The sequence below is a fragment of the Adiantum capillus-veneris genome, chromosome 23 (assembly GCF_014529385.1).
Source record: "Adiantum capillus-veneris isolate H3 chromosome 23, ASM1452938v2, whole genome shotgun sequence".
Lineage (NCBI taxonomy): Eukaryota > Viridiplantae > Streptophyta > Polypodiopsida > Polypodiales > Pteridaceae > Adiantum > Adiantum capillus-veneris.
The window spans coordinates 7,080,442-7,101,153 of NC_140953.1; the positions used below are offsets into that span (position 1 = coordinate 7,080,442).

Sequence of the window (20,712 nt, forward strand, 5' to 3'; positions counted from 1 at the left end):
ACTTGCAAACAACGTATCTTTTCTTTTCTCTATTTTACATCTTTCATCTATACCGACATACTCTTTTCATTACACACACATACAGACACTCTAATTTTATTAGCATGAAAAAACAACTTTACAAAATTGGATATGGATACTATGTTTATACCTCTATATTCTATATTTTTTGAACATAATACACTTATTTTGATGTATCTCTCATGACTTAACCCCAGTATTCTACTTTTTGTTTAAATTTCATCCATGAAAAGCAAAAAAAAGAGGATAAATATAGCAAAGAACCAACCCCAATATCCAACAAAATAAGCACATGACATGCAAAAAATGGGAGTGATAATTTATCATGTTATCCATGCCAATCAGAAAAAGAGAGTGAATGTTTCAAATTTGACTAATTTATCATCTTGTCCATTTCATCTTTTGAAAATTTGATTTTATGTGTCCACTATATAAATCCATACTAATAGGAATTCTAACTCCTATTAAGCTACTTATTTAAACCCTAGCTCTACCACCTATATCTTCATCCAAATCACTTATCTCGTGAGCTTTGTATTTGTAATCAAGAGAAATTATGCAAACCCTACTCTCTCAAAAACCTATGAAAAGGGGACCTCTCTTTGTGACAAAACATGTAAGTTGTGTGATGCAAGTGAGAGGCTTGATCTTTGTGTGCAAGCCTTGCATTTATGCACACACTAGCTTAGTGAGGCCACTTCTCTTGTTGCTTATCCTAGTCGCCTCAATAAGTGGAAGATTTTTTATGCTTTTGTCATGGCCACCTATGAATATAGAGTCCCAAAAAACCTATGAAAAGACACATTTAGTGGTAATAATAATCATGGCTATATATATTTTGATGATAGGTAAACAAAATGAAGAAAATGCAACTATTTTGTACCTTATGTCATCTTCAAAAGAAAAAAGATTGGGGCCGAAAAAATCATGTAGTGTGACCGACAACCCATTGAAGTTATTCTAAAAAATGATTTCAAGGTTTCAAAAAAATCCCTATGTTTGTAGTATCGTTAGCCTCAAGAAATTATTATTTTCGATAAAATACAAGAGTTCATTAATTTTGAAGGCTTATCATGAACAATTGGTGGTGAGGATGTCAGAAGGTTACTTGTTTTCCCTTCAATATTGGCCTCTTAACTACACACTCGGGAAAGGGTTTTCCAAAAGAATTTTTTTTTTAAAGGAGAACTTGAACTATTTTTCTAGTTTTAAGCCTAATGATTTTCCCCATTACTTTTAATGAAAATTTAATCTAACCACCATACATTTTGAAAATTCTATGTAATCCGGAGTCTCCACCTTGTTAAGCTATATATAGTATCTCCAGGTCCCCTCTATATATACATCATCTCATGTGTGTATTCTACACACTTTGGGGTTCTATTTCTGTGCTCTCTCTCTCTCTCTCTCTCTCTCTCTCTCTCTCTCTCTGTGCTCTCTCTCTCTCTCTCTCTCTCTCTCTCTCTCTCTCCATGGTATCAGAGCAGTACGTTTTTGTTTTTGATTTTTTTGCTGATCGAAAATGATTTTGCAAAAACTACTTGCAAAATGCTCCCGAATCAATGTGGTCTACAACTTTGCAGAAGAAACGTTTTTCAAATTTTGCACCGATTTTGAATTATCGTTCGCGGACTGCGTACATACCTTAAAAGCAACTTCGCTTTTTGTTTTTGATTTTAATTTTCTTCTGATTGAAAACGATTTTGCAGAAACTACCTGCGAGCAACACGAAATAGAGTAGTGCTAGCTAGATATTATTCTCTAGGCCTGTATTCTATAAGCACTACGATAAATTATAGAACAAAAATAATACCCCAATTTTGTGCTTGACACTCATATTGTGCAGCCACTTACACTTTGCTCTTCGCTTCAAGAGATTTTCACAAGTTTTAGTGTAAAAGCTTAAAATTTTGACCTAAAAATCGAGAGAATTTCACGTTTTTCTTATTTTCACCAGCTATAAATAAGAGCCAATCGTAAGTGATCATACATTTAATTTGTAAGAGGTTGTGAATGTTTATATTAACTAGTCAAAGATGAGTCTTTATTTGTCTAAGAGGTTTGCCCTATGAATCAATTGTTCCATGGAGTCATCTATTTATAGTTGATTATTATGTGGCGGGCTACTAATTTTGGCAGTGGTCAAAGATGTCTAGCAAATGATGGAATGACTTTGTGAGTACCATGGTGAGTACCACAATGCCATGGGACGTAAAACCATGATGATTGCTTTTCTTTAATTTGTTGAAACTCTTGGAGCTATTTGATTTGATTTGTTGAAATCGTCTTAAATGCCATGGTGAGAATCATGATGCCATGGTACGTAAATCCATGATGATTATTTCTATTTCGAATGTTTTATTTGTTGAAAGCGTCTCTGATGCCATGGTACATAAAGCCATGATGATTATTTCTATTTCAAAGTTTTTTGAAGCGTCTCTAATTCCATGGTACGTAAAGCCCTGCTGATTGCTATTTCAAAGTTTTTTAAAGCGTCTGAATACCATGGTGAACAGCGTGCTGCCATGGTACGTGAAGCCTTGATGATGACAGATGTCAGTTGAGATCTTGGGTGACCCAATGTGTTTATTACATGCCGGCTTTGTATATATGTCTGCACATGTAATTACATTGATGTTGCATTTGTCATTTGCACATGTGATTGCACCAACATTACGTTCGCTTCTATGTCGTCTCTAGAGCGACGTCGCGAACCCTCTCTAAGGATAATGTGATGTGGTTATTTCTAACGTTCACGTCTCGATATGTTTCTTGAGTTGATGTTGTTTACAGGATGAAAGTCACCTCAAGCAATGTACACAGGGGCTCAAAGATATTCAAGCTGCTTAAAGATATCGAAGTTTCTCAAAGATATTGAATAATCTACATCAATTAAATTGTATATATAGGGTTGTTAAAGACCCTTCAAAGGGCACATTGTAAAACAGGAGTTATGTAGGTCCTTTGAACATTGTAAATGTATATTTTAACATATTTAAATATAACGGTGGGTGTATATAGAGTTGTGGGTTTTTCCCTTGAGCCCCCAAGCGTTTTTTCATCCACAGTTAGGCACCTTCATTTGAATGGGGGTGCTAAGCTATATATAGTATCTCTATATATAGCACCCTGGTCCCCTCTATATAAACTCATATCATGTGATCAATTTACACACTTTGGGAATTGCATATGATGGTGTTCTCTCTCTCTTCTCGTCTACCGGCACTCTCTTTCTCCGGTTCAACACACCTAATTGACAAACCTTTAACCCTGGGATATTCTATGTAATCCGGAGTCTCCACCTAATTGACAAACCTTTAACCCTTGGATACTCTCTACATATAGGCTATATCTCTACACAATCTACACAATCTATGATAGAGCGAGTGTATCAAATCCATGAGTTGATCATATTTTGGTCTACAATTTTAATGTTTTGAATACTTTACTGATTGCATGAAATCTATAGCATTAACATCACAAATACATCCCTAATAATTTATTATTAGAAAATAATTTATTATTGTCATAGAAGCAACCGCCAAGAGACTTATCTTAATGATCTATCTAACAGGTGTTGAGCTAAATACTTGTTATTCAAGAGAGAACGGGGATAATCAATCTACCACACTTTGGTGATAAAAAGGTTATTTCAATTCCCTCATATGTACACACATACACACACCCATGAGAAGCAAAGTTTTTAATGTCGTAGGAAGAATCCCAATAGACCTCAACAATCAATGAGAAAATGGCAAATGCTGAACTCATTGCTTAAAGCATAAAAGAAAAATGGGAAGTATTAATGACAAGTTGTTTTTCCTACTAATAGAAAAATAGCACGCATGTTGTTTTTGGAGTTTTAGCTATGCCAAAATGACAACACTACCTTTCCGTGGGCCAAAATGGAAGAGAGACACTTACAAGGAACCCATTATTACTAAAATTAAGTCAAAGGCCAAGATTGCTATCAACCGCATGTCAAGGAAATTGGTTGCTTCAAACAAGATCAACAACGATCCTCATCACTATATCACAGAGGCATGCTTAAATGGAATGAATGGTGGAGAAGGAAAATGCGGGGCGCGCCAATTGTGAACCGTTAGATTCGACAATTGCTTCGAATTTAAAAATTTGTCCAAATTTACAAATTTGCCACGAATTTACTAATCGGTCCACATTTACAATATGACATACTTGAATTCCCTATATTTTAACGAACGTATGCGGACGTAGTGGTTAATCCACATGGCTCGCAGTGGGGAAGTCGCGGGTTCAAGACATGGGGTGGGGACTGCCCCAAAATTTACAAGCCTACCCAAATTTACTTTTCTTCCACAATTTACTAAATGTCCCATATTTACAAATGTCCATCTGACGATCCGAATCACCTCAATCGTAGATCCCATTTGAAGCCGTCTGTGCGAGATAGTGTGGAGGAACAACAATCGAATCGACATTGGGATTCGGGAGGCTTATTGCAGACTGGACCAACGACGGCTTGTAAAAGTTGAGGACGATGCCCTGTATTAATGTAGAGGGGACCTTGTACAATGGGAAATTCTTGTTATCAGGGCCCGACCATGCTTGTCCAACCCGGCAAGCGGCGGCAACATATCAGAGGGAAATTTGTTGAAGATGGAGCTATGTCCATCTCTCTACATCTCTCTCTCTCTCTCTCTCTCTATGATAAGCTCTCTAAGCTTGATACTATCCATGGGTGAGTTATAATGTGTCAACTTTTTGGGATGAATTCTTGAGTCACTATATCAGCGGGCTGGAAAGGAGGAAATGGGAAAAACACCAACATCCCCTAAAAACACACCTAGGCACACAATCTGCAAATAATTATTGACCAAGCCCAATCCCGACCAACCCGGATTGCACACACCCAATCACAAAGCATATCAAAGCATATCATCATGGTTTCCACCTTAACCCTTCAGTGCACCTTTCTCTATATATTGATCGATAACCTCAGACCTTTGCAAAAAACTCTAGCATACACCCAATGTATGCCCAACCGACACCCTCTTTGCATACTCGATATCCACGCAAGGAATACTCACACACCCATATGGCGACAAACAAATGAATATAAGAGCAAAAAGACGATAATGTTCATTTGAACAATAGCATTATAATAGATTACGGTGACATTGATGCCACTAGCTTCATTTAGAGAATGTAAAATGCAGCCCTCTCCTGCAACCGACATCCCGTCTGCAGCCCTAGCTGCCCCTCATGGTGGGACCCGACTCCAAAAGTCTCAACTCTGCAGCGCCTTCCTGCAACAGCGCTTGGCCACCTTTGGCTTTTTTTTTGTCCTCACCAGCCCCCGACTGCATATCCCCCGATGGCGACACCCCCTCAACACCTGCCTTATGCAGTCACCCCTGCTCGCCCCTGGCGGTCACCAGCTTGATGCAGCGCGCCCCTGTCTGTAGCCTCAAATGGCGGCCTCTTCAGGCCCCCTCGACCTGCATCTGATCGGCCTCAGCCCACTCTGTCATTCAATGCTCAGGCCTTCCACCACTGGCTCAGCCCGTATACAGGATCTCGCACCTCGCTAGCCACCCTTGGCCGCCCCTTGTCCGATGCGCCACCACCGATGGCCTCTGTCTGCCAACGGCCAGCGGCCCCTCCAGTCTGTAGCCGTGGCGGCCCTCTATCTTGGCAACTGATGGCGCCCTCTCTGCATCTCAATTCAATCGTATGGTCCTGCCCCTTGGCGGCCTCTCACTCCCCAGGCGGCTCTCCTCCTTCTCGGCTCACTGGCCTGTCCCGCCTTCAGCCCTCCTTGCCAAAACTCCGCCACCACTGGCTGCCACAACCTCCACTCCAACTGTAGGGCTGTCCTTTTTGGCTCCCTCCCCGCATGCAGACTCCAAGTGGCGGCTATCTCTCCATGCATGGCCACAATGGCGCCTCCTTCCCTCGCCTTGCTCGTTGACTGCAGACAACTGCACTGCGTTTTTTTAAATATATTAATAACCTTGAAAAGTTTTCTTGGGCTTGGCCCCCTTGCACACGCATGCAACCGTCGGCTCTAATCCGCCTCAAAAAAAACAAGAATTTCGCCTTGATTATCATAGCTTCCTCTACACGGTATGTCCTGTCCTCGATAAAGCACAAACTCGTCCCGATCCTTTTGACCTTCAAACGTATGCACCCACTTGGAGAGTCGCCAAATAACGGCCTTTGAGCTCGACCAACTTTAAAAACCCACTTTGCCTACACCATGGCACCATCACTTAGGGCTTCAATATGCAATGTTCGACCGGTTATGTATCACATCCGACATACAAATCACTGTGAAACGTGCTCAAAACTACATCTGATACCTGCCAAAGTCTGATACCATCATCCTGCTTAATATCGGGCACCTGCTGGCTTCTCTCTGTGTCGACCAAAACTAGTTGCACCATCATTGTCCACCCCCTCGTTGAGAATTTATGCTCAACCACAATATTATTTAGGTAAAATAAGTATGTACAAAGAGAATGATATAACATAGAGCTATAGACTGCAGAAGAAAAATTATAGTGGTTATATAGATAGGATAGAAATAGAGAGAAAAGCATGTGCTATTGCATCACCCTCCAGGGTCAACGTACACAAACTCTGAAACTTCACCGTGCACCTCGACATGCCCGCCAAGGCAAGGTTGCCCCACCCCCTACATAGACAAATCAACTCGACATACCTTTGCTTCTGCTTCTAGCTTCTGCAAGTCATCCTCAAAAACCTGCTCTTCAATTAAACTGGATGCACAATCAAGCCACATTTCTTCCTTCAATAGGGACTCACCATCAAAAGACATTTGATAGGGCTGCTCGACTGGCAGATTCACACAATGTGTAACACTATACTTCTCTTCAACCTTTAAATGGTTGGCAAGAAACTCACATACATTGTTTTCCACTTCATCTACATGAAAAAGATCAAAACTTTCATACCTAGAATACATGGATTCTGTCTCACATGTAGCATCTGTATCCAAACTGTTGCTGGAGCTATGAGAGCTTTCGGACTCCTCTTTTGAACTTGTCAATTCTTGGACCACTGCTACCTTCTCCGATGTCGGTTCGAGAACCAACACTTCTTCTTCAAAGCCTTTTATTACCTCGTCTTTTGAGGAAGCAAACTGGGTGGCACCTTGAACATACCTCTCTGCACCTTTTGAGCCTTGGGTGGCACTTCGTCTAGCTCTTCTAGCCTGGCATCAACTTCATGTGCTTTGACCAAATTCATATCAAGAAAAGGAAGGGCTTTTACCTCTTGATTCTCTTTAATTTGTTTGGACTTAGATCCGCTTGCTACCGTGACTACCGACTGTAGCAATCCTGCTTCCATCTTCTTCTTCATCTTTCGACTCTTTGCTTTGGCAACTCTGACAGCTTCATCATAAGTGCTTGGATCTTCATAATCCACTCTTTCACGAACATTGGGATGCAAGCAAGAAAGAAACCTTTCTAGCTTAAAGTATCCCACATGGGTTGCTTGGGTAGTAGCTGCAAAATCCCCCCAATAAGCTTCAAATTTATCAACAAAAGCATCAAAATTGGAACTTACGTCCTGTTTAAAAACTTTGATCTTTGCATCTGCCTCCAAAGCTGACACCACATTTTGATACCTTTGTAAGAATTGCTCTCAAAATCCGAGCCAATTCTACTTGTGCACCTCTTCTAAGCCATCGAACCAATCTTTTGCTTTACCTCGCAGCACCAACGGTAGAGTCTGGAGCTTCGCTTCATCACCTGGCATCTGCAATACTGCCAGCATAAAGAGCTAAAAATTGGCAAGCCAATCATCTGCATCCTAATCTCCTTTGAACATGGGCCTAAAATCCTGCTTCATCTCGACTCACGAACACTTTATTAGGAAGCAATCAGTGGGTCCTCCGTGGGGGCACCACAAGATGGAAAGGGGAAAATGGGAAAACCACCACCACACTTGGTGAATGCCTCTCTATAGCCCAGTGATCTGACAGCACCCCTATCCCCTAGCAAACAAACACCTAGGCACACAATCTGCAAACAATTATTGACCAAGCCCAATCCCGACCAACCCCGATTTCACGCACCCAATCACAAAGCATATCATCATGGTTTCCACATTAACCCTTCAGTGCACCTTTCTCTATATATTGATCGATAACCTCGGACATTTGCAAAAAACTCTAGCATACACCTAGTCTATGCCCAGCTGACACCCTCTTTGCATACTCGATATCCACGCCAGGAATACTCACACACCCATATGGCTCACACACCCATATGGCGACAAACAAATGAATATAAGAGCAAAAGGACGAGAATGTTCATTTGAACAATAACATTATAATAGATTATGGTGACATTGGTGCCACTAGCTTCACTTAGAGAATGTAAAATGCAGCCCTCTCCTGCAACCGACTTCCCGTCTGCAGCCCTAGCAGCCCCTCACCTTGGTGGGACCCGACTCCAAAAGTCTCAACTCTGCAGCGCCTTCCTGCAACAGCACTTGGCCACCTTTGGCTTTTTTCTGCCCTCAAACCAGTCCCCAACTCATGCATATCCCCCGATGGCGACACCCCCTCAACACCTGCCTTATGCAACCACGCCTGCTCGCCCCTGGCGGCGGTCACCTTGATGGAGCGCGCCCGTGCCTGTAGCCTCCAATGGCGGCCTCTTCAGGCCCCCTCGACCTGCATCCGATCGGCCTCAGCGCACTTTGTCATCCAATGCTTAGGCCTACCACCACTGGCCCAGCCCGTATACAGGATCTCGCCACCTCGCTAGCCACCCTTGGCCGCCCCTTGTCCGATGCGCCACCACCGATGGCCTCTGTCTGCCAACGGCCAGCCGGCCCCTCCACTCTGTAGCCCTGGCGGCCCTCTATCTTGGCAACTGATGGCGCCCTATCTGCATCTCAATTCAATCGTATGGCCCTGCCCCTTGGCGGCCTCTCACTCCATAGGCGGCTCTCCTTCTACTCGGCTCCCTGGCCTGTCCCGCCTTCAGCCCTCCTTGCCAAAACTCCGCCACCATTGGCTGCCACAACCTCCACCCCAGCTGCAGCGCTGTCGTTTTTGCATCTATCCCCGCATGCAGACTCCAAGTGGTGGCTATCTCTCCATGCATGGCCACAAATGGCGCCTCCTTCCCTCGCCTTGCTCGTCGACTGCAGACAACTGCAATGCGTTTTTTAAAAATATATTAATAGCCTTGAAAGGTTTTTTTGGGCTTGGCCCTTTTGCACACGCCCGCAATCGTCGGCTCTAATCCGCCTCAAAAAAACAAGACCTTCGCCTTGATTATCATAGCTTCCTCTACACGGTATGTCCTGTCCTCAATAAAGCACAAACTCATCCCGATCCTTTTGACCTTCAAATGTATGCACCCACTTAGTGAGTCGCCAAATAATGGCCTTTGAGCTCGACCAACTTTAACACCCATTTTGCCTACACCATGGCACCATCACTTAGGGTTTCAATCTGCAATGTTCGACCGGTTATGTATCACATCCGACATACACATCACTGTGAAACCTGCACAAAACTGCATCTCATACCTGCCAAAGTCTGATACATCATCCTGCTTAATACCGGGCACCTGCTGCTACTGGCTTCTCCCTGTGTCGACCAAAACTGGCTGCACCACCGCCATTTCTGGTTTCCCCAAAGAAAACAAATCTCATGATTGTGAGAAAGGAGTAGACTAGATATTTTTTGTTGTCCTGCCTATATTATTGAGTCTTATATCATCTGCATATATTATTACCTTCTCCAAGATTGTGGAAGCCACACTAGTGTATGCATGCTCTCATTAGTGAGAATCTTGGAAGATGCCTTGCTAGTTAAAAGAAAAAGGGAAGGGTGAAGAAAGATGAGATTAGGGCGTGACAAAATGAACTAAAAGTGCCTTTCAATCACCACCCCTACATATCGCTCAACATGAGTGATGTATGCTTTTCACCACCTCCCTAGAAGCCATCACCTCTACATAGCTAGGAGGAAAAAAAAAGAAAAAATGAAAAGAGAAATTTTTTCTTCCATCTTGCATCTCAAAAAAATGTGATACTATATTGCGAGATGTCGATGTGGGTGAAAACTGTAACTAGTGAGAGCCGTTTTTTGGCTATCCAAAATTGCCATAGTGAGCTACCTCACCCTATCAAAACCACTCAAACACTCTGGCTATCTCACCCTTTGGCTATCACCCTTTCACTGTACATAGGTATGTGTGAATTAGGGGACTTTTCAGACATCTCCTTAAAAACCCTCAATTAGCTAGTCACTAAGCTAGTTGAGCCAAAAATATAAAATAAAAAAATAAAAGTATATTATTGTCTTTTTATGTGTAAATATTTCATTTCATATAGGGCCTAACTCAAGAAATTTTTATAATTATTTTGGTACTTTATTTAAATATTTATAGCTAAGCGTGTGTTTTATTAAACCTATGTACACCTTCTTTCATCCTCTTGCACCATAAGTATATTTTTTGCCAATGTGTACATACTCTAACCTCATATTTTTCTTTTACGCAAATCATCTCCACATTTTTACCCTCACCTTTGTGAAAATAAAAAACAGGTTTCTACTCCCTTAGTCACGTTTATTATATAATTTTCATTTACTTGCATACTTTTTTCTCTTTCACCCAAAATAATACAAAAGAGTAACCATATCATATGATTCCAATGTCTTATTCCATATCCATAGTTCTTTCATATTTTTTGGCTTGCCCAAAGGGCAAAGGCTATAGTGATGCCTTCTCTTTTTGCTGACTAAAATAGAAAAATAGTTAAGTTATATTTTCAAGCATTTTTGGATAGACCAAAAATATTGATTGGTTGAAATAAGATAGTGGACATTCATTTAAATGAAGAGTGTAAATTTAATGATGGACATGTCTTGAATTTTGAAATACAAAATGAATGCTCATTTATCAAGAAAATAATTTTGAACTGCTTCTGAAAGGATGAAACGATGCTAAAGATTGCAAAAATTTAAGAAAAGTAATTTTTTGGTGGTAAAGTGAGAGACAATCTTTATTGTGTGTGTCGAGTGTGATTGGATGTGGAGGTAGGGTTAACAAGATGTTTCTTATCACTAGTTGAATTTATCTTTCGAGGGGCTCTCTCTTTAAATTTTAAAACCCAACATTTGAAAAAGTTCCTTCTTCATCTCGCGAGCTCGCTCTTCTCTGTGTCTTCCCCTGCTCGATTTGGCTCTCAATTCGCACCGCCCATCTCTGTTTTCTCGCATCCCCTGTTCTACCTTTCATCTCTTGCTTTGCAAGCTCCTATGGCATTCTTCCTGCTTCGCTATCTTCTACTTACTTTCTGCTTATGGTTGGTTGCTTTCTCTCGTTTGATTTCGTTCTGTGGGTTGGCACTGCAGGTTGTGAGATGAAAGGAGCCAAGGGGAAGAGCGGGCTCTCCAAGCAGGCGGCCAAAACGTATGTGTTTCTAAATTCACTCTCCCGTTTTTGTAGCTCTAGCATGTAGAGCTGGTTAGTAAATGTATGTGACTGTCAGTATGCCTCACAAAAGGCTGTTCTAGTGCATACAGAACAATTTTATAAGCACATTTTCAATTTTCTGAAGTTCTTACAGAGAATTTGTACATAGTATGATTTGAGGACGCAAACGTCTTGATACTCAGTTGGACATCTTTCCAGTAGAGTAGAGGTCATTTGTGAAGAACAAAAGCATCATTTTTTCCAGAGTACGTGCAGTTTGGATGCACATGAAAATTGTGCAGTAGACAATGAATCTTATGACTGGTTTTGCCCTTCTTTTGTGTGAGGGGAGACCTTAATGTGGCAATATACACTAATTTTATTTACTGAAAGTAGGAGAACCTCAGCCACCTAATGGAAGGCCCACATTTTTTGAGAATGAGCAAGGAGAACTCCCGAACGCTTTGTGGTTTTGAAGTCACCTCCACCTTCCCTCTAGAACAAAATTGTTTACATCAGGGAGGATGAGAGAGAAAGAAACCATATGGCATGACTTTGGCTTCCTTTGGAAATACCAGACTTTGCAAGAATTTATGTACCTTTTTGCCCCAATGTCACATATTCAAGAGTAACTTTAGGACCCATTACAATTTATTGAGAAGATTGATTGTAGTATACTTTTGCATCATCTACTTTGTCAGTTATGCACATTTTTCCTTCATATATGTAGTTTTTCCAATAGGATTTTTTGTTATGCTTGCACAGATGTGAAACTGTACGTTCCAGTTAAATGTCAATGGATTTGTGCATGACATTTGTTTTTTTAATCTCGTAGCAACTTGAACAAGAGAAAGCAGGCTGCAAGCAAGGAGCGTAAGGCCAAAAAGCCTTTTCATGCTTCACTCCCCTCAACCCTTCTGTTACCCCTCCCTGGCCATGTGGATGGCGTCGTCTCTAGTGGTGCTCTTTTCATGCCTTTTCCATGCCTTTTTTCATTCGGATGGCTCTCGCTTGTGCAGTTGCGCTTGCAAACACGCAAGTGTGGGGGTTGGTAGTTCGAATCGCTATGGTGGGGAAGGGTTTCTTTTAATGCGTGTTCGTTATTTTGTTTGCGGCTTGCAATGCTGATGGGTTTTGGCGTTCTGTAGGTGCGGCTTGCAGTGCTGGTGTATTTGTTGAGGGGTCTCACCCTAGCGCAGAAGGATCGGCCTGTGAGAGACACCGCTAGCGATGGATATCGGCATGCTATAGGGCGGATGGGCATCTCATTGGTGCTGTTTTCTGAGCGATCTTGATGTGTGCAAGCCACAACGCTGGTGAATCTTGATGTGCTACAAAACCGCGTCATGCGGATGATAGATCTCGACTTGCTACAAGCCACAGGCATGGCGGATCTCGATGTGCTGCAGAACTGCAGCCTGCGGATGTCAGATCTGTCCTTGAGGTTCACTGGCCTTGAGGTTCACTGAGCTGGTAGCTGGACATGACATGTGACTGTTCTCAGGACTGTAGTGGGGTACTGAGGAAGGCGGCCAAGTTGCAGGAGGCGTCAACCGTAGCTTCTACTACAGGCTCTAGCTCTTCTTCACGCGCTTTGCATGACGAGCAACTCCTCTCTTTCTGGCCTTGGTTGGCAGCTCCTTTGCGACCCTCTGTTGATCATGGCACTAGGTCTAAATCCCTTTTTGGCCTCTTGGAACCCAGCATGGGGCTACTCCTTCTCTGCACATATTCAGCTCTATAGCCTGTAGTTCTCTTATCCTCCTGCTACATTTCCAGCTCCATAGCCTGAGTTCTCTCCTCAGTGTTTTTGCTTCCCATTTGCATAGATGTTTGCTGCAGGTATGTATGTTTCACCCTCGCCCTTTCCTTGTGTGAGGTCGTTTGACGGCTCCAGATCTAGGTCGAGGTTTATGTATTGTTGGGCTTTTGGGTGCATGAAGTGAAATGTGGTTCAGGAATCAAGCCTTGCCTCACTAGTGTGTGCAGAGCTTTCTTTCGATAGCACAGGATGACAACTTTCTTTCGACAACACTGGATGAGGTTGCTACCCATGACCTTCTCGCTTCGTGCGTGATTCCACACTCCAGCATGCTTTTTTCTTGCCTCTAAGGCAATCAACATAGCCACCATCATGGCTGTGGGCATGCCATATTTCTTGCTTCCCGTCAAGAATACCACATGGCTGGCTGAAATGTAATTGCACCTGCAACTTGCTTGTCATGGTGTCGATATTCCTTAGTTAACTGCCCTTCTCCCAGCAAGCTTTAGACAGGCATATTGTGAGGCCCTACATGGAGGCTGATAGTCCTCAACAAGAGCCCTCAGTTAACTGCCCTCCTCCCAGCAAGCTTTAGACAGGCATATTGTGAGGCCCCAGATGGAGGCTGATAGTCCTCAACAAGAGACCATGGAGTGCCTTCATTTCCTTATTCCTTTCCCCCCGGGCCCCCTCAATCTGCCAACCGCGATTCTCATTTGTTTTTGTTTGTTCACATCTAAGGATGTGTCTTTTGTTCTTGGTTGTTCGCATCCATGGTCTTGTGTTTCTGTATTCTTGTAGGTGTCTGCCCTTCCATAATGTTTCCAACGTAATGATTTCTGTTGGTGAGCAATGGGTCGTTAAACCTTTGCACTTGCGAGAGCACCCATTCTTGTTCAAGGAACACGATCTGAGCTCGATCTCTCACAATGGATCACCCAAGAAGCTGGTTTCAAGATTTTAGTCTTTTCCTTTGATAAAAGGAGTTGAGCAAATGGGTCGGTAAAGCTACACATGGAACATTTATGATACACCCTCACTGAGTGCATTAGCGCGGTTCAGGCAATGTCGCTTGGGATCACCAAAGCAACTCCATGGCGGGTGCCCCTACAGGCTCTATGACACCTTACATACCGTTTGGGACAGAGTAGGGTGCTTCTCTCTTTTCCATTGAGCTTACTGTCTGCAGAGGCTAGTTTGGATGTGTGGGCCAGCAGGTTTGGTCTCTTGTACAGGGTATGCCACGGGAACTGCATAAGTTGTGGATACTCACAGGACAGGTTTTTCTGTAGCAGTGGTTTGATTCGAGAAAGTGGACCTCTATGCCTCCTCTCTTGAGGATCCTCCTACGTTGGTGTTCTCTTTCAAGTACAATGTGGATCTCACCCGCCACACTTACATCAAGGGCTAGTCAATGGGTTGAGGCATTCCACATCGAGATGCAGGCTCTATAATGCGGCTCCTTTGTCAAAAACTTGGAGCAGCCTAGCACATCATGGTTGGGAGTACATGAGAACTACAGGCAATGAAGAGCACAGTTCACCCAAATCCCACAGTGAAGTTGCAGAGCAACCTGGGCAAGCATGTAGCTGCCAACAATCAGGTGTAATACACTCCAAATCCTCTCAAATCAGTGATGTTGGACACCCTCATGGTCTTGTGTTCAAGGCCTTCCTCGGGGAAGGCAGTCCCTTCTACATTGCGTTGTTGGAAGCACAAATCCTTGTAGAATTTTACCCCTTAAGAGCCAAAGTGCCCAGAAAAGGTATTGTGCCTGACTATCTATCTATCTTGCTTTTTCATTTTTTAAAGAAACCAATTCGAGCAAGATAGCCTGCTCCCTCCGCCTCCATTTCTTCGTCTCTTCCCTCCATAATCAAATAATGCGACCCAAGACATAGCAAAATGTGATGCTCATAAAAAACTTAATGATGCCTCATATCTGGCACACAGACCGGCCAAAATAGCTCAAGCAACGTAGGTTTCTTAAACAGCATCAACTAGCAATTTGATCATGATTTCGCTCTTCCATTGCAATATAGGGCAGAGGCCTTTAATGCACATATGGGAATAGACGTCTCTACTATAAGAATTCACCAGCGCTCTGGAAAATAATTGGGATAATTACTAACATACCCCTCAAATTTTAAAAATTGCTCCCCATGTTCTGCCATAAATTCTCAAAATACCTTAGGTTTTGATATTAAATTTCTCCAAAGATGAAAAAATTTGTACCTTTTCATAAGAAGATTGATTGTCTATTAATACAAGATGGTAAAACTAGAATTGAGTTGGTTATGTAGGTTTCAAAAGCTATCTACTCCATAATTTTTGCTCTTTCTTGAGAGGTAATTTGTGACAAATTACATGCCATATAGATCTCAATCGTCAAAAAGGAATAAAATTAGAAAATCTTGAAGAATCCAACCAAAATAGATAAAGGGTATTTTGAGAAATTTTTGAAATCTGAGGGGTAGTTTGGGAATTTCCAAAAATTAGAGGGATATTTTTCCAAATAATTTTATGGAGCCAAATTTGGATACTTTTCATCCCTTGTGAGATATCTAAGTAGGAAAGCTTTACCTACATAAAGACCTTTTCAACTAAAAATCGTCAAATTGAACTTGGCCTCGAAACCTTCTTGCTAAAATTTGAGCCGGTGATATTTTGATTCGGATAAAGCAAATGTACCTTTTTTCGAGCCTTGCTAGCAGAGAAACTATTAGAGAGAGAGAGAGAGAGAGAGAGAGAGAGAGAGAGAGAGAGAGAGAGAGAGAGAGAGAGAATGTTGTCCGACTGGGCAGAGAGGGGTTTTGTGATTGGGACTACCTACTGTGTCTATTTTGATATCCTTACCTTTGTCCTCTGGACAAGGCGATTACACTGATATAGAGGAAATTGCAAGTACCACAATAGCAGTCGCCCTACGTTCTCTACACTGTATGCCAAACTCTTAGAGTATGTCTACCCTCAAGACCATCACTGACCTTGAATGGCATCACAACAAGGCCTACACAAGGATGAAGCCTAATAATCTGGACCAAGCAGAGAGCTCACCTGTAATGATTTTGCATTCATAAATGCATAGGCCCCCATGTGTTGAGTCATGATTGGAAGCATAATCTAGTAGGGGTCACAAACCTTAGTGTCAATGAAAACCACGAGAGGTTCAAACCAATGGCAATGTCTTGTTACATAGAAGACCCGTCCAAATTGGCTTGAGGACATTAACTTCAAACATTTTATTGCAATGAAAATATCTAATCAAAATGGCTAAGTGAAAGCTAGATTGGGCAATGGGCATTCCAAGACTTGATAGATGTTGCTAATAAGATGTCACTCGGGTATTGAACAATTATTTCCACGATACACACTTAATGAGCTAACAGCTTGCCAAAAGAATCTCTTAATTTTAGATTTAAATGCAAAGCCTACATAAATGATGATCCAAGCTTTCTTTGCCCCTACTTATGCATTTTACTTAGTCGTTCCATTTTATGGCAGGCCTTGTGATTTATCACTTGTTTATTATGTACTCATTATTCTAACACAATGTGCTCATTGAGCTAAAATCCATGAATAGTCCATACACTAGTCCCACCATCTATATATTTCTTTATTCACCTCTATGCATGTGTAAAGATAACTTGGATGCTTTGTATCATGATATGACAAAGGAGGGGCTCACTCTTGGATGCATTATGCAAATTCAAGGGTTTGATTCAGCTACAGTAGCAGGATTGGAACTCCTAGCATGGTTAGGGCAACAAAAAGAGCTATGGATGTACGGAGCTTCACATTGTGGAAGCTTAAGAAGAGAGGAATGCGTCTTAGAAAGAGAGATAGAGGACAAGGAGTATATTCCGGAACCTTTCCCTAAAGATGCCTTGGAACCTCTAGAATGGGAACACATACTAGCAACATTGGATGTCTGTACCATTACAGATAGTCCAACAACAAAATTTTGCAATAAGGATGGCTATGATGTGCTACCCTACTACATGGTAAGCAGTACACCCGGAGAAGATGAGACGATAGAACCACCAGGACAAGAAGAGTTTTATAACTCCTATGAACATTTGGAAGTAAATGATGATGCAGATAATGAGTGTTCAGACAGCTCAAGCGAGCGTGGAAGGAAAACCGAGAATATCAAGTTTTATGATTTTGCTAATCAGCACCCTAGACGCCAGGAATGCTATAGGAGGAAACGCGCAGGAAACAAAGCGAAAAAGAACCTGATACCCAGGATAAAAGGTAAAACTCACTATTTGATGCTTGTAAAAGCAGAGGATTGTGTAAAAGATCAAATGTTAGGAAGATTCTCAAAAGATCGAAGGGAAAGAACACGAGAGGAAATAAAACAGGAACGAAAAGCTAAAACAGAAACTAAATCACAAAAATCTCAAAAATCAAAAAAAGAAACGACAAGACCAAGAGTGGACCAAACTGGAACGTAAACAGAAATACCAAGAACTGAAACGGTCTTTATAACGTGAGATATGGACTACTGAAGAAGATAGTGATGACAAAGGGGAGTCAGAAAAGGGAAACATGAATGTACCATCACACTATCAAAAATTTACCATCCAGGATAGAAAAATCATCATGATGCAACCATTCAGGGAAAGAACCAACCAAAAATCTTACAATGGGCCAGAAAATGCAAAAAGAATAGACCTCGCAGAACCAGGTGAAAAGCCTCAGCCGGTCTATATAGCAACGATTTAGAGCCTGAAGAAGAAGAACGGCTAACACAACTTCTCAAGAAGTATAAAGATGTGTTTGCATGGTCCTATAAAGACCTCAAAGGAGTTGATCCATCGATATGCCAACATACAATTCCTTTGAAATCGGATGCAAAACCTAGCAAACAACGTCCTTATACATATAATGACACATTTGCTAAACGAATCAAAGACGAAATTGATAAGCTGATGGAAGCTGAATGCATCTATGAAATTGAACATACAGATTGGGTGTCATCATTTGTGGTAGTTCTCAAAAAGAACGAAAAACTGCGAGTGTGTGTAAACCTCAAAAAGGTAAATGCAGCCACCATAAGGGATAATTATCCTTTGCCAATCACAGAATATGTACTTGAGCGGGTGGCCGGAAAACGGGCTTATTCATTTTTGGACGGGTTTTCAGGATATAACTAACTGGCAATAGCAAGAGAGGATCAACACAAAACAACGTTTGCCACAAAATGGAAAATTTATGCGTATCGAGTTATGCCGTTTGGCTTAACTAATGCCACAGCCACCTTCCAAAGGTTAATGACGCATGCATTCAAAGAATACCTCAGAATATTCTTAGAAATATACATGGATGATCTTTTGTGTACACTCTCTTCTACGAGAGGAACATATTGACTATTTGCAAAAGGTCTTTGAAAAATGCAGGACATATCGAATTTGTCTTAACCCGAAAAAATGTATCTTTATGGTTAAGCAAGGCTGCATCTTAGGACACATTGTCTCAAAGAATGGCACAACCACTGACCTAGACAAAGTCAAAGTCATTCTAGACCTACCCATGCCTACTAATGCGAAACAAGTGCAATCCTTCATGGGACACTGCGGATATTATCGAAGATTCATATACATGTATGCGGTTATCGCACAACCTCTGTATCGTTTGCTAGTCAATTTCGATTGGACCAAGATTTGTGAAACTTCATTCCAAAAGCTAAAGAAAAACCTTATATCAGCACCTGTACTTAAAGCACCAGATTGGGAAAAGATATTCCATGTTTACATTGATGCTTCTGCATATGCAGTCGTAAGTATTTTGGCTCAACCTGGAGATGGAACAATGGATTTTCCAGTGTGTTATGCAAGCCGACAGTTAAATAGTGCGGAAAACAACTACACAACCACCGAACGAGAAGGGTTAGGAATGATTTATGCTGTAAAGAAATTCCGGCATTATTTGCTCGCAAACAAATTTGTGTTCTTTACAAGTCATCAAGCTCTTTTGTATCTGGTAAATAACCTATGCAATACAGGGAGAATTGTACGTTGTTTTATTATATTGCTAGAGTTTGATTTCACAGTGATGGTCAAAAAGGGTAAAACCCATCTAAGAGCGGATCATCTTTCAAGGATACACAACAGGAAGCTCCTGAAGGAGTAGATTATGACATACCAGATGCTTATCTTTTCAATGTTGAAATGGTACCCAAATGGTCACAGGAAATTGTTAGCATTCTTTCCTTTGGAAGAAGGTTTGATAATACGGAATATAGATCCAAACAACAAACAATTCGACAAACAAAAAACATCCAGTTGATAGCAGGACGCCTGTATCATCTAGGATCGGACCAAATCCTACGATTATGCATAAACCCAGAAGAATTCGAGTGGTACCTTGAAGAAGCACATGCCTAGGATTGTGCATTTCATTGTTCAACAGTGAAAACACACCAGAGACTGAAACTATGTATGCAGACACACATTCTTATGTTACCAATTGTACTATATGTAGTACCAAACGACCAGTGGATCACGCAACATTGTTTCAGGTAAACATTGCACCTGCATGGAGACAATATATCTCACCCCCTGCATATCGCACCCATACCCAATATATCATTGTGGCTACGGACTATCTCACAAAATGGGCAGAAGCCAAGGAAACGCAAAAAGTAGATGCACGAACTACTGCACAATTTTTGTATGAGAATGTTTTTGTACGATACGGTTTACCAATAGAAATTGTTAGTGATCGTGGGACACATTTTCTTAATGAAGTCATTGAATATCTACTAGAAGAATTCATGGTCATACATAGGAAATCTGCCCCGTACCATCCACCACAGGCCAATGGACAAGCCGAGACCACAAATAAAACACTATGCACGGTTCTCACTAAAATAGTGTCAGAGTCAAGAACAGATTGGGATCAGCAGCTACACTCAACACTATGGGCATACAGGGTAGCTTACAAAACATCGATAGGAACAACACCGTACAACATGGTGTTTGGCCTAAATGCTATACTACCCATAGAGTTTTTAATTCCAACTCTACGAGTAGCGAAACGCTTAGAATGGACAGGGCATGAGCTCTCTTCAAGAATAGATGATCTTGAAAAGCTAGATGAACTCCGCTTGACAGCTATAACTTCAATCTATGCTAAAAAGAGAAGACAAAAAGAGTTTTGTGACAAGCATATGCGCACCAAGAAGTTCAAAACAAGTGATTATGTACTTGTTTATACTTTGAAGCAACATGCCAAGAAACTTAAAAAGCGAGGGATGGGACCCTTTGTGATTAGTGATCTATCACAAAGCGGAGCTGTCAAGCTTGCTACATTAGCAGGTGAAGAAATGCCAAACTGGATTAGTGGATGTCGACTGAAGAAATATCATCTACCACTCACATAGGAGATGCTCCAACAAATCCATCAAGGAAACAAACGAATGAAGGAAAAATAGAGAGTACGAGAGGAAGCTCAAGCAGAAGCACACGAACG

General features: G+C 41.6%; 2 protein-coding genes and 1 pseudogene across 3 annotated transcripts; 1 reads left to right on the forward strand and 2 right to left on the reverse strand.

The window, feature by feature from the left end:
* Positions 1-4,739: 4,739 nt before the first annotated feature.
* On the reverse strand, positions 4,740-6,738 carry LOC147427377 (uncharacterized). 2 transcript variants are annotated; one of them, XM_086497465.1, is made up of 4 exons: positions 6,366-6,533; positions 6,198-6,255; positions 5,797-5,984; positions 4,740-5,716 (listed from the first exon to the last, which is right to left on the reverse strand). In XM_086497465.1, the coding sequence occupies exons 1-4, from the start codon at positions 6,386-6,388 to the stop codon at positions 5,542-5,544; spliced, it is 444 nt and encodes a 147-aa protein (XP_086353591.1). In that variant the 5' UTR covers positions 6,389-6,533; the 3' UTR covers positions 4,740-5,541. The 2 variants fall into 2 exon arrangements, with proteins under 2 accessions (XP_086353591.1, XP_086353590.1); XM_086497464.1 differs by having other exon boundaries at positions 5,609-6,255; positions 6,366-6,738.
* Positions 6,609-7,580, reverse strand: LOC147427378 (uncharacterized; annotated as a pseudogene).
* Positions 7,581-11,358: 3,778 nt separating this feature from the next.
* On the forward strand, positions 11,359-12,699 carry LOC147427379 (uncharacterized). The gene is made up of 4 exons (XM_086497781.1): positions 11,359-11,468; positions 12,307-12,342; positions 12,470-12,540; positions 12,620-12,699. The coding sequence occupies exons 1-4, from the start codon at positions 11,359-11,361 to the stop codon at positions 12,697-12,699; spliced, it is 297 nt and encodes a 98-aa protein (XP_086353907.1).
* The last annotated feature ends 8,013 nt before the right edge of the window (positions 12,700-20,712 follow it).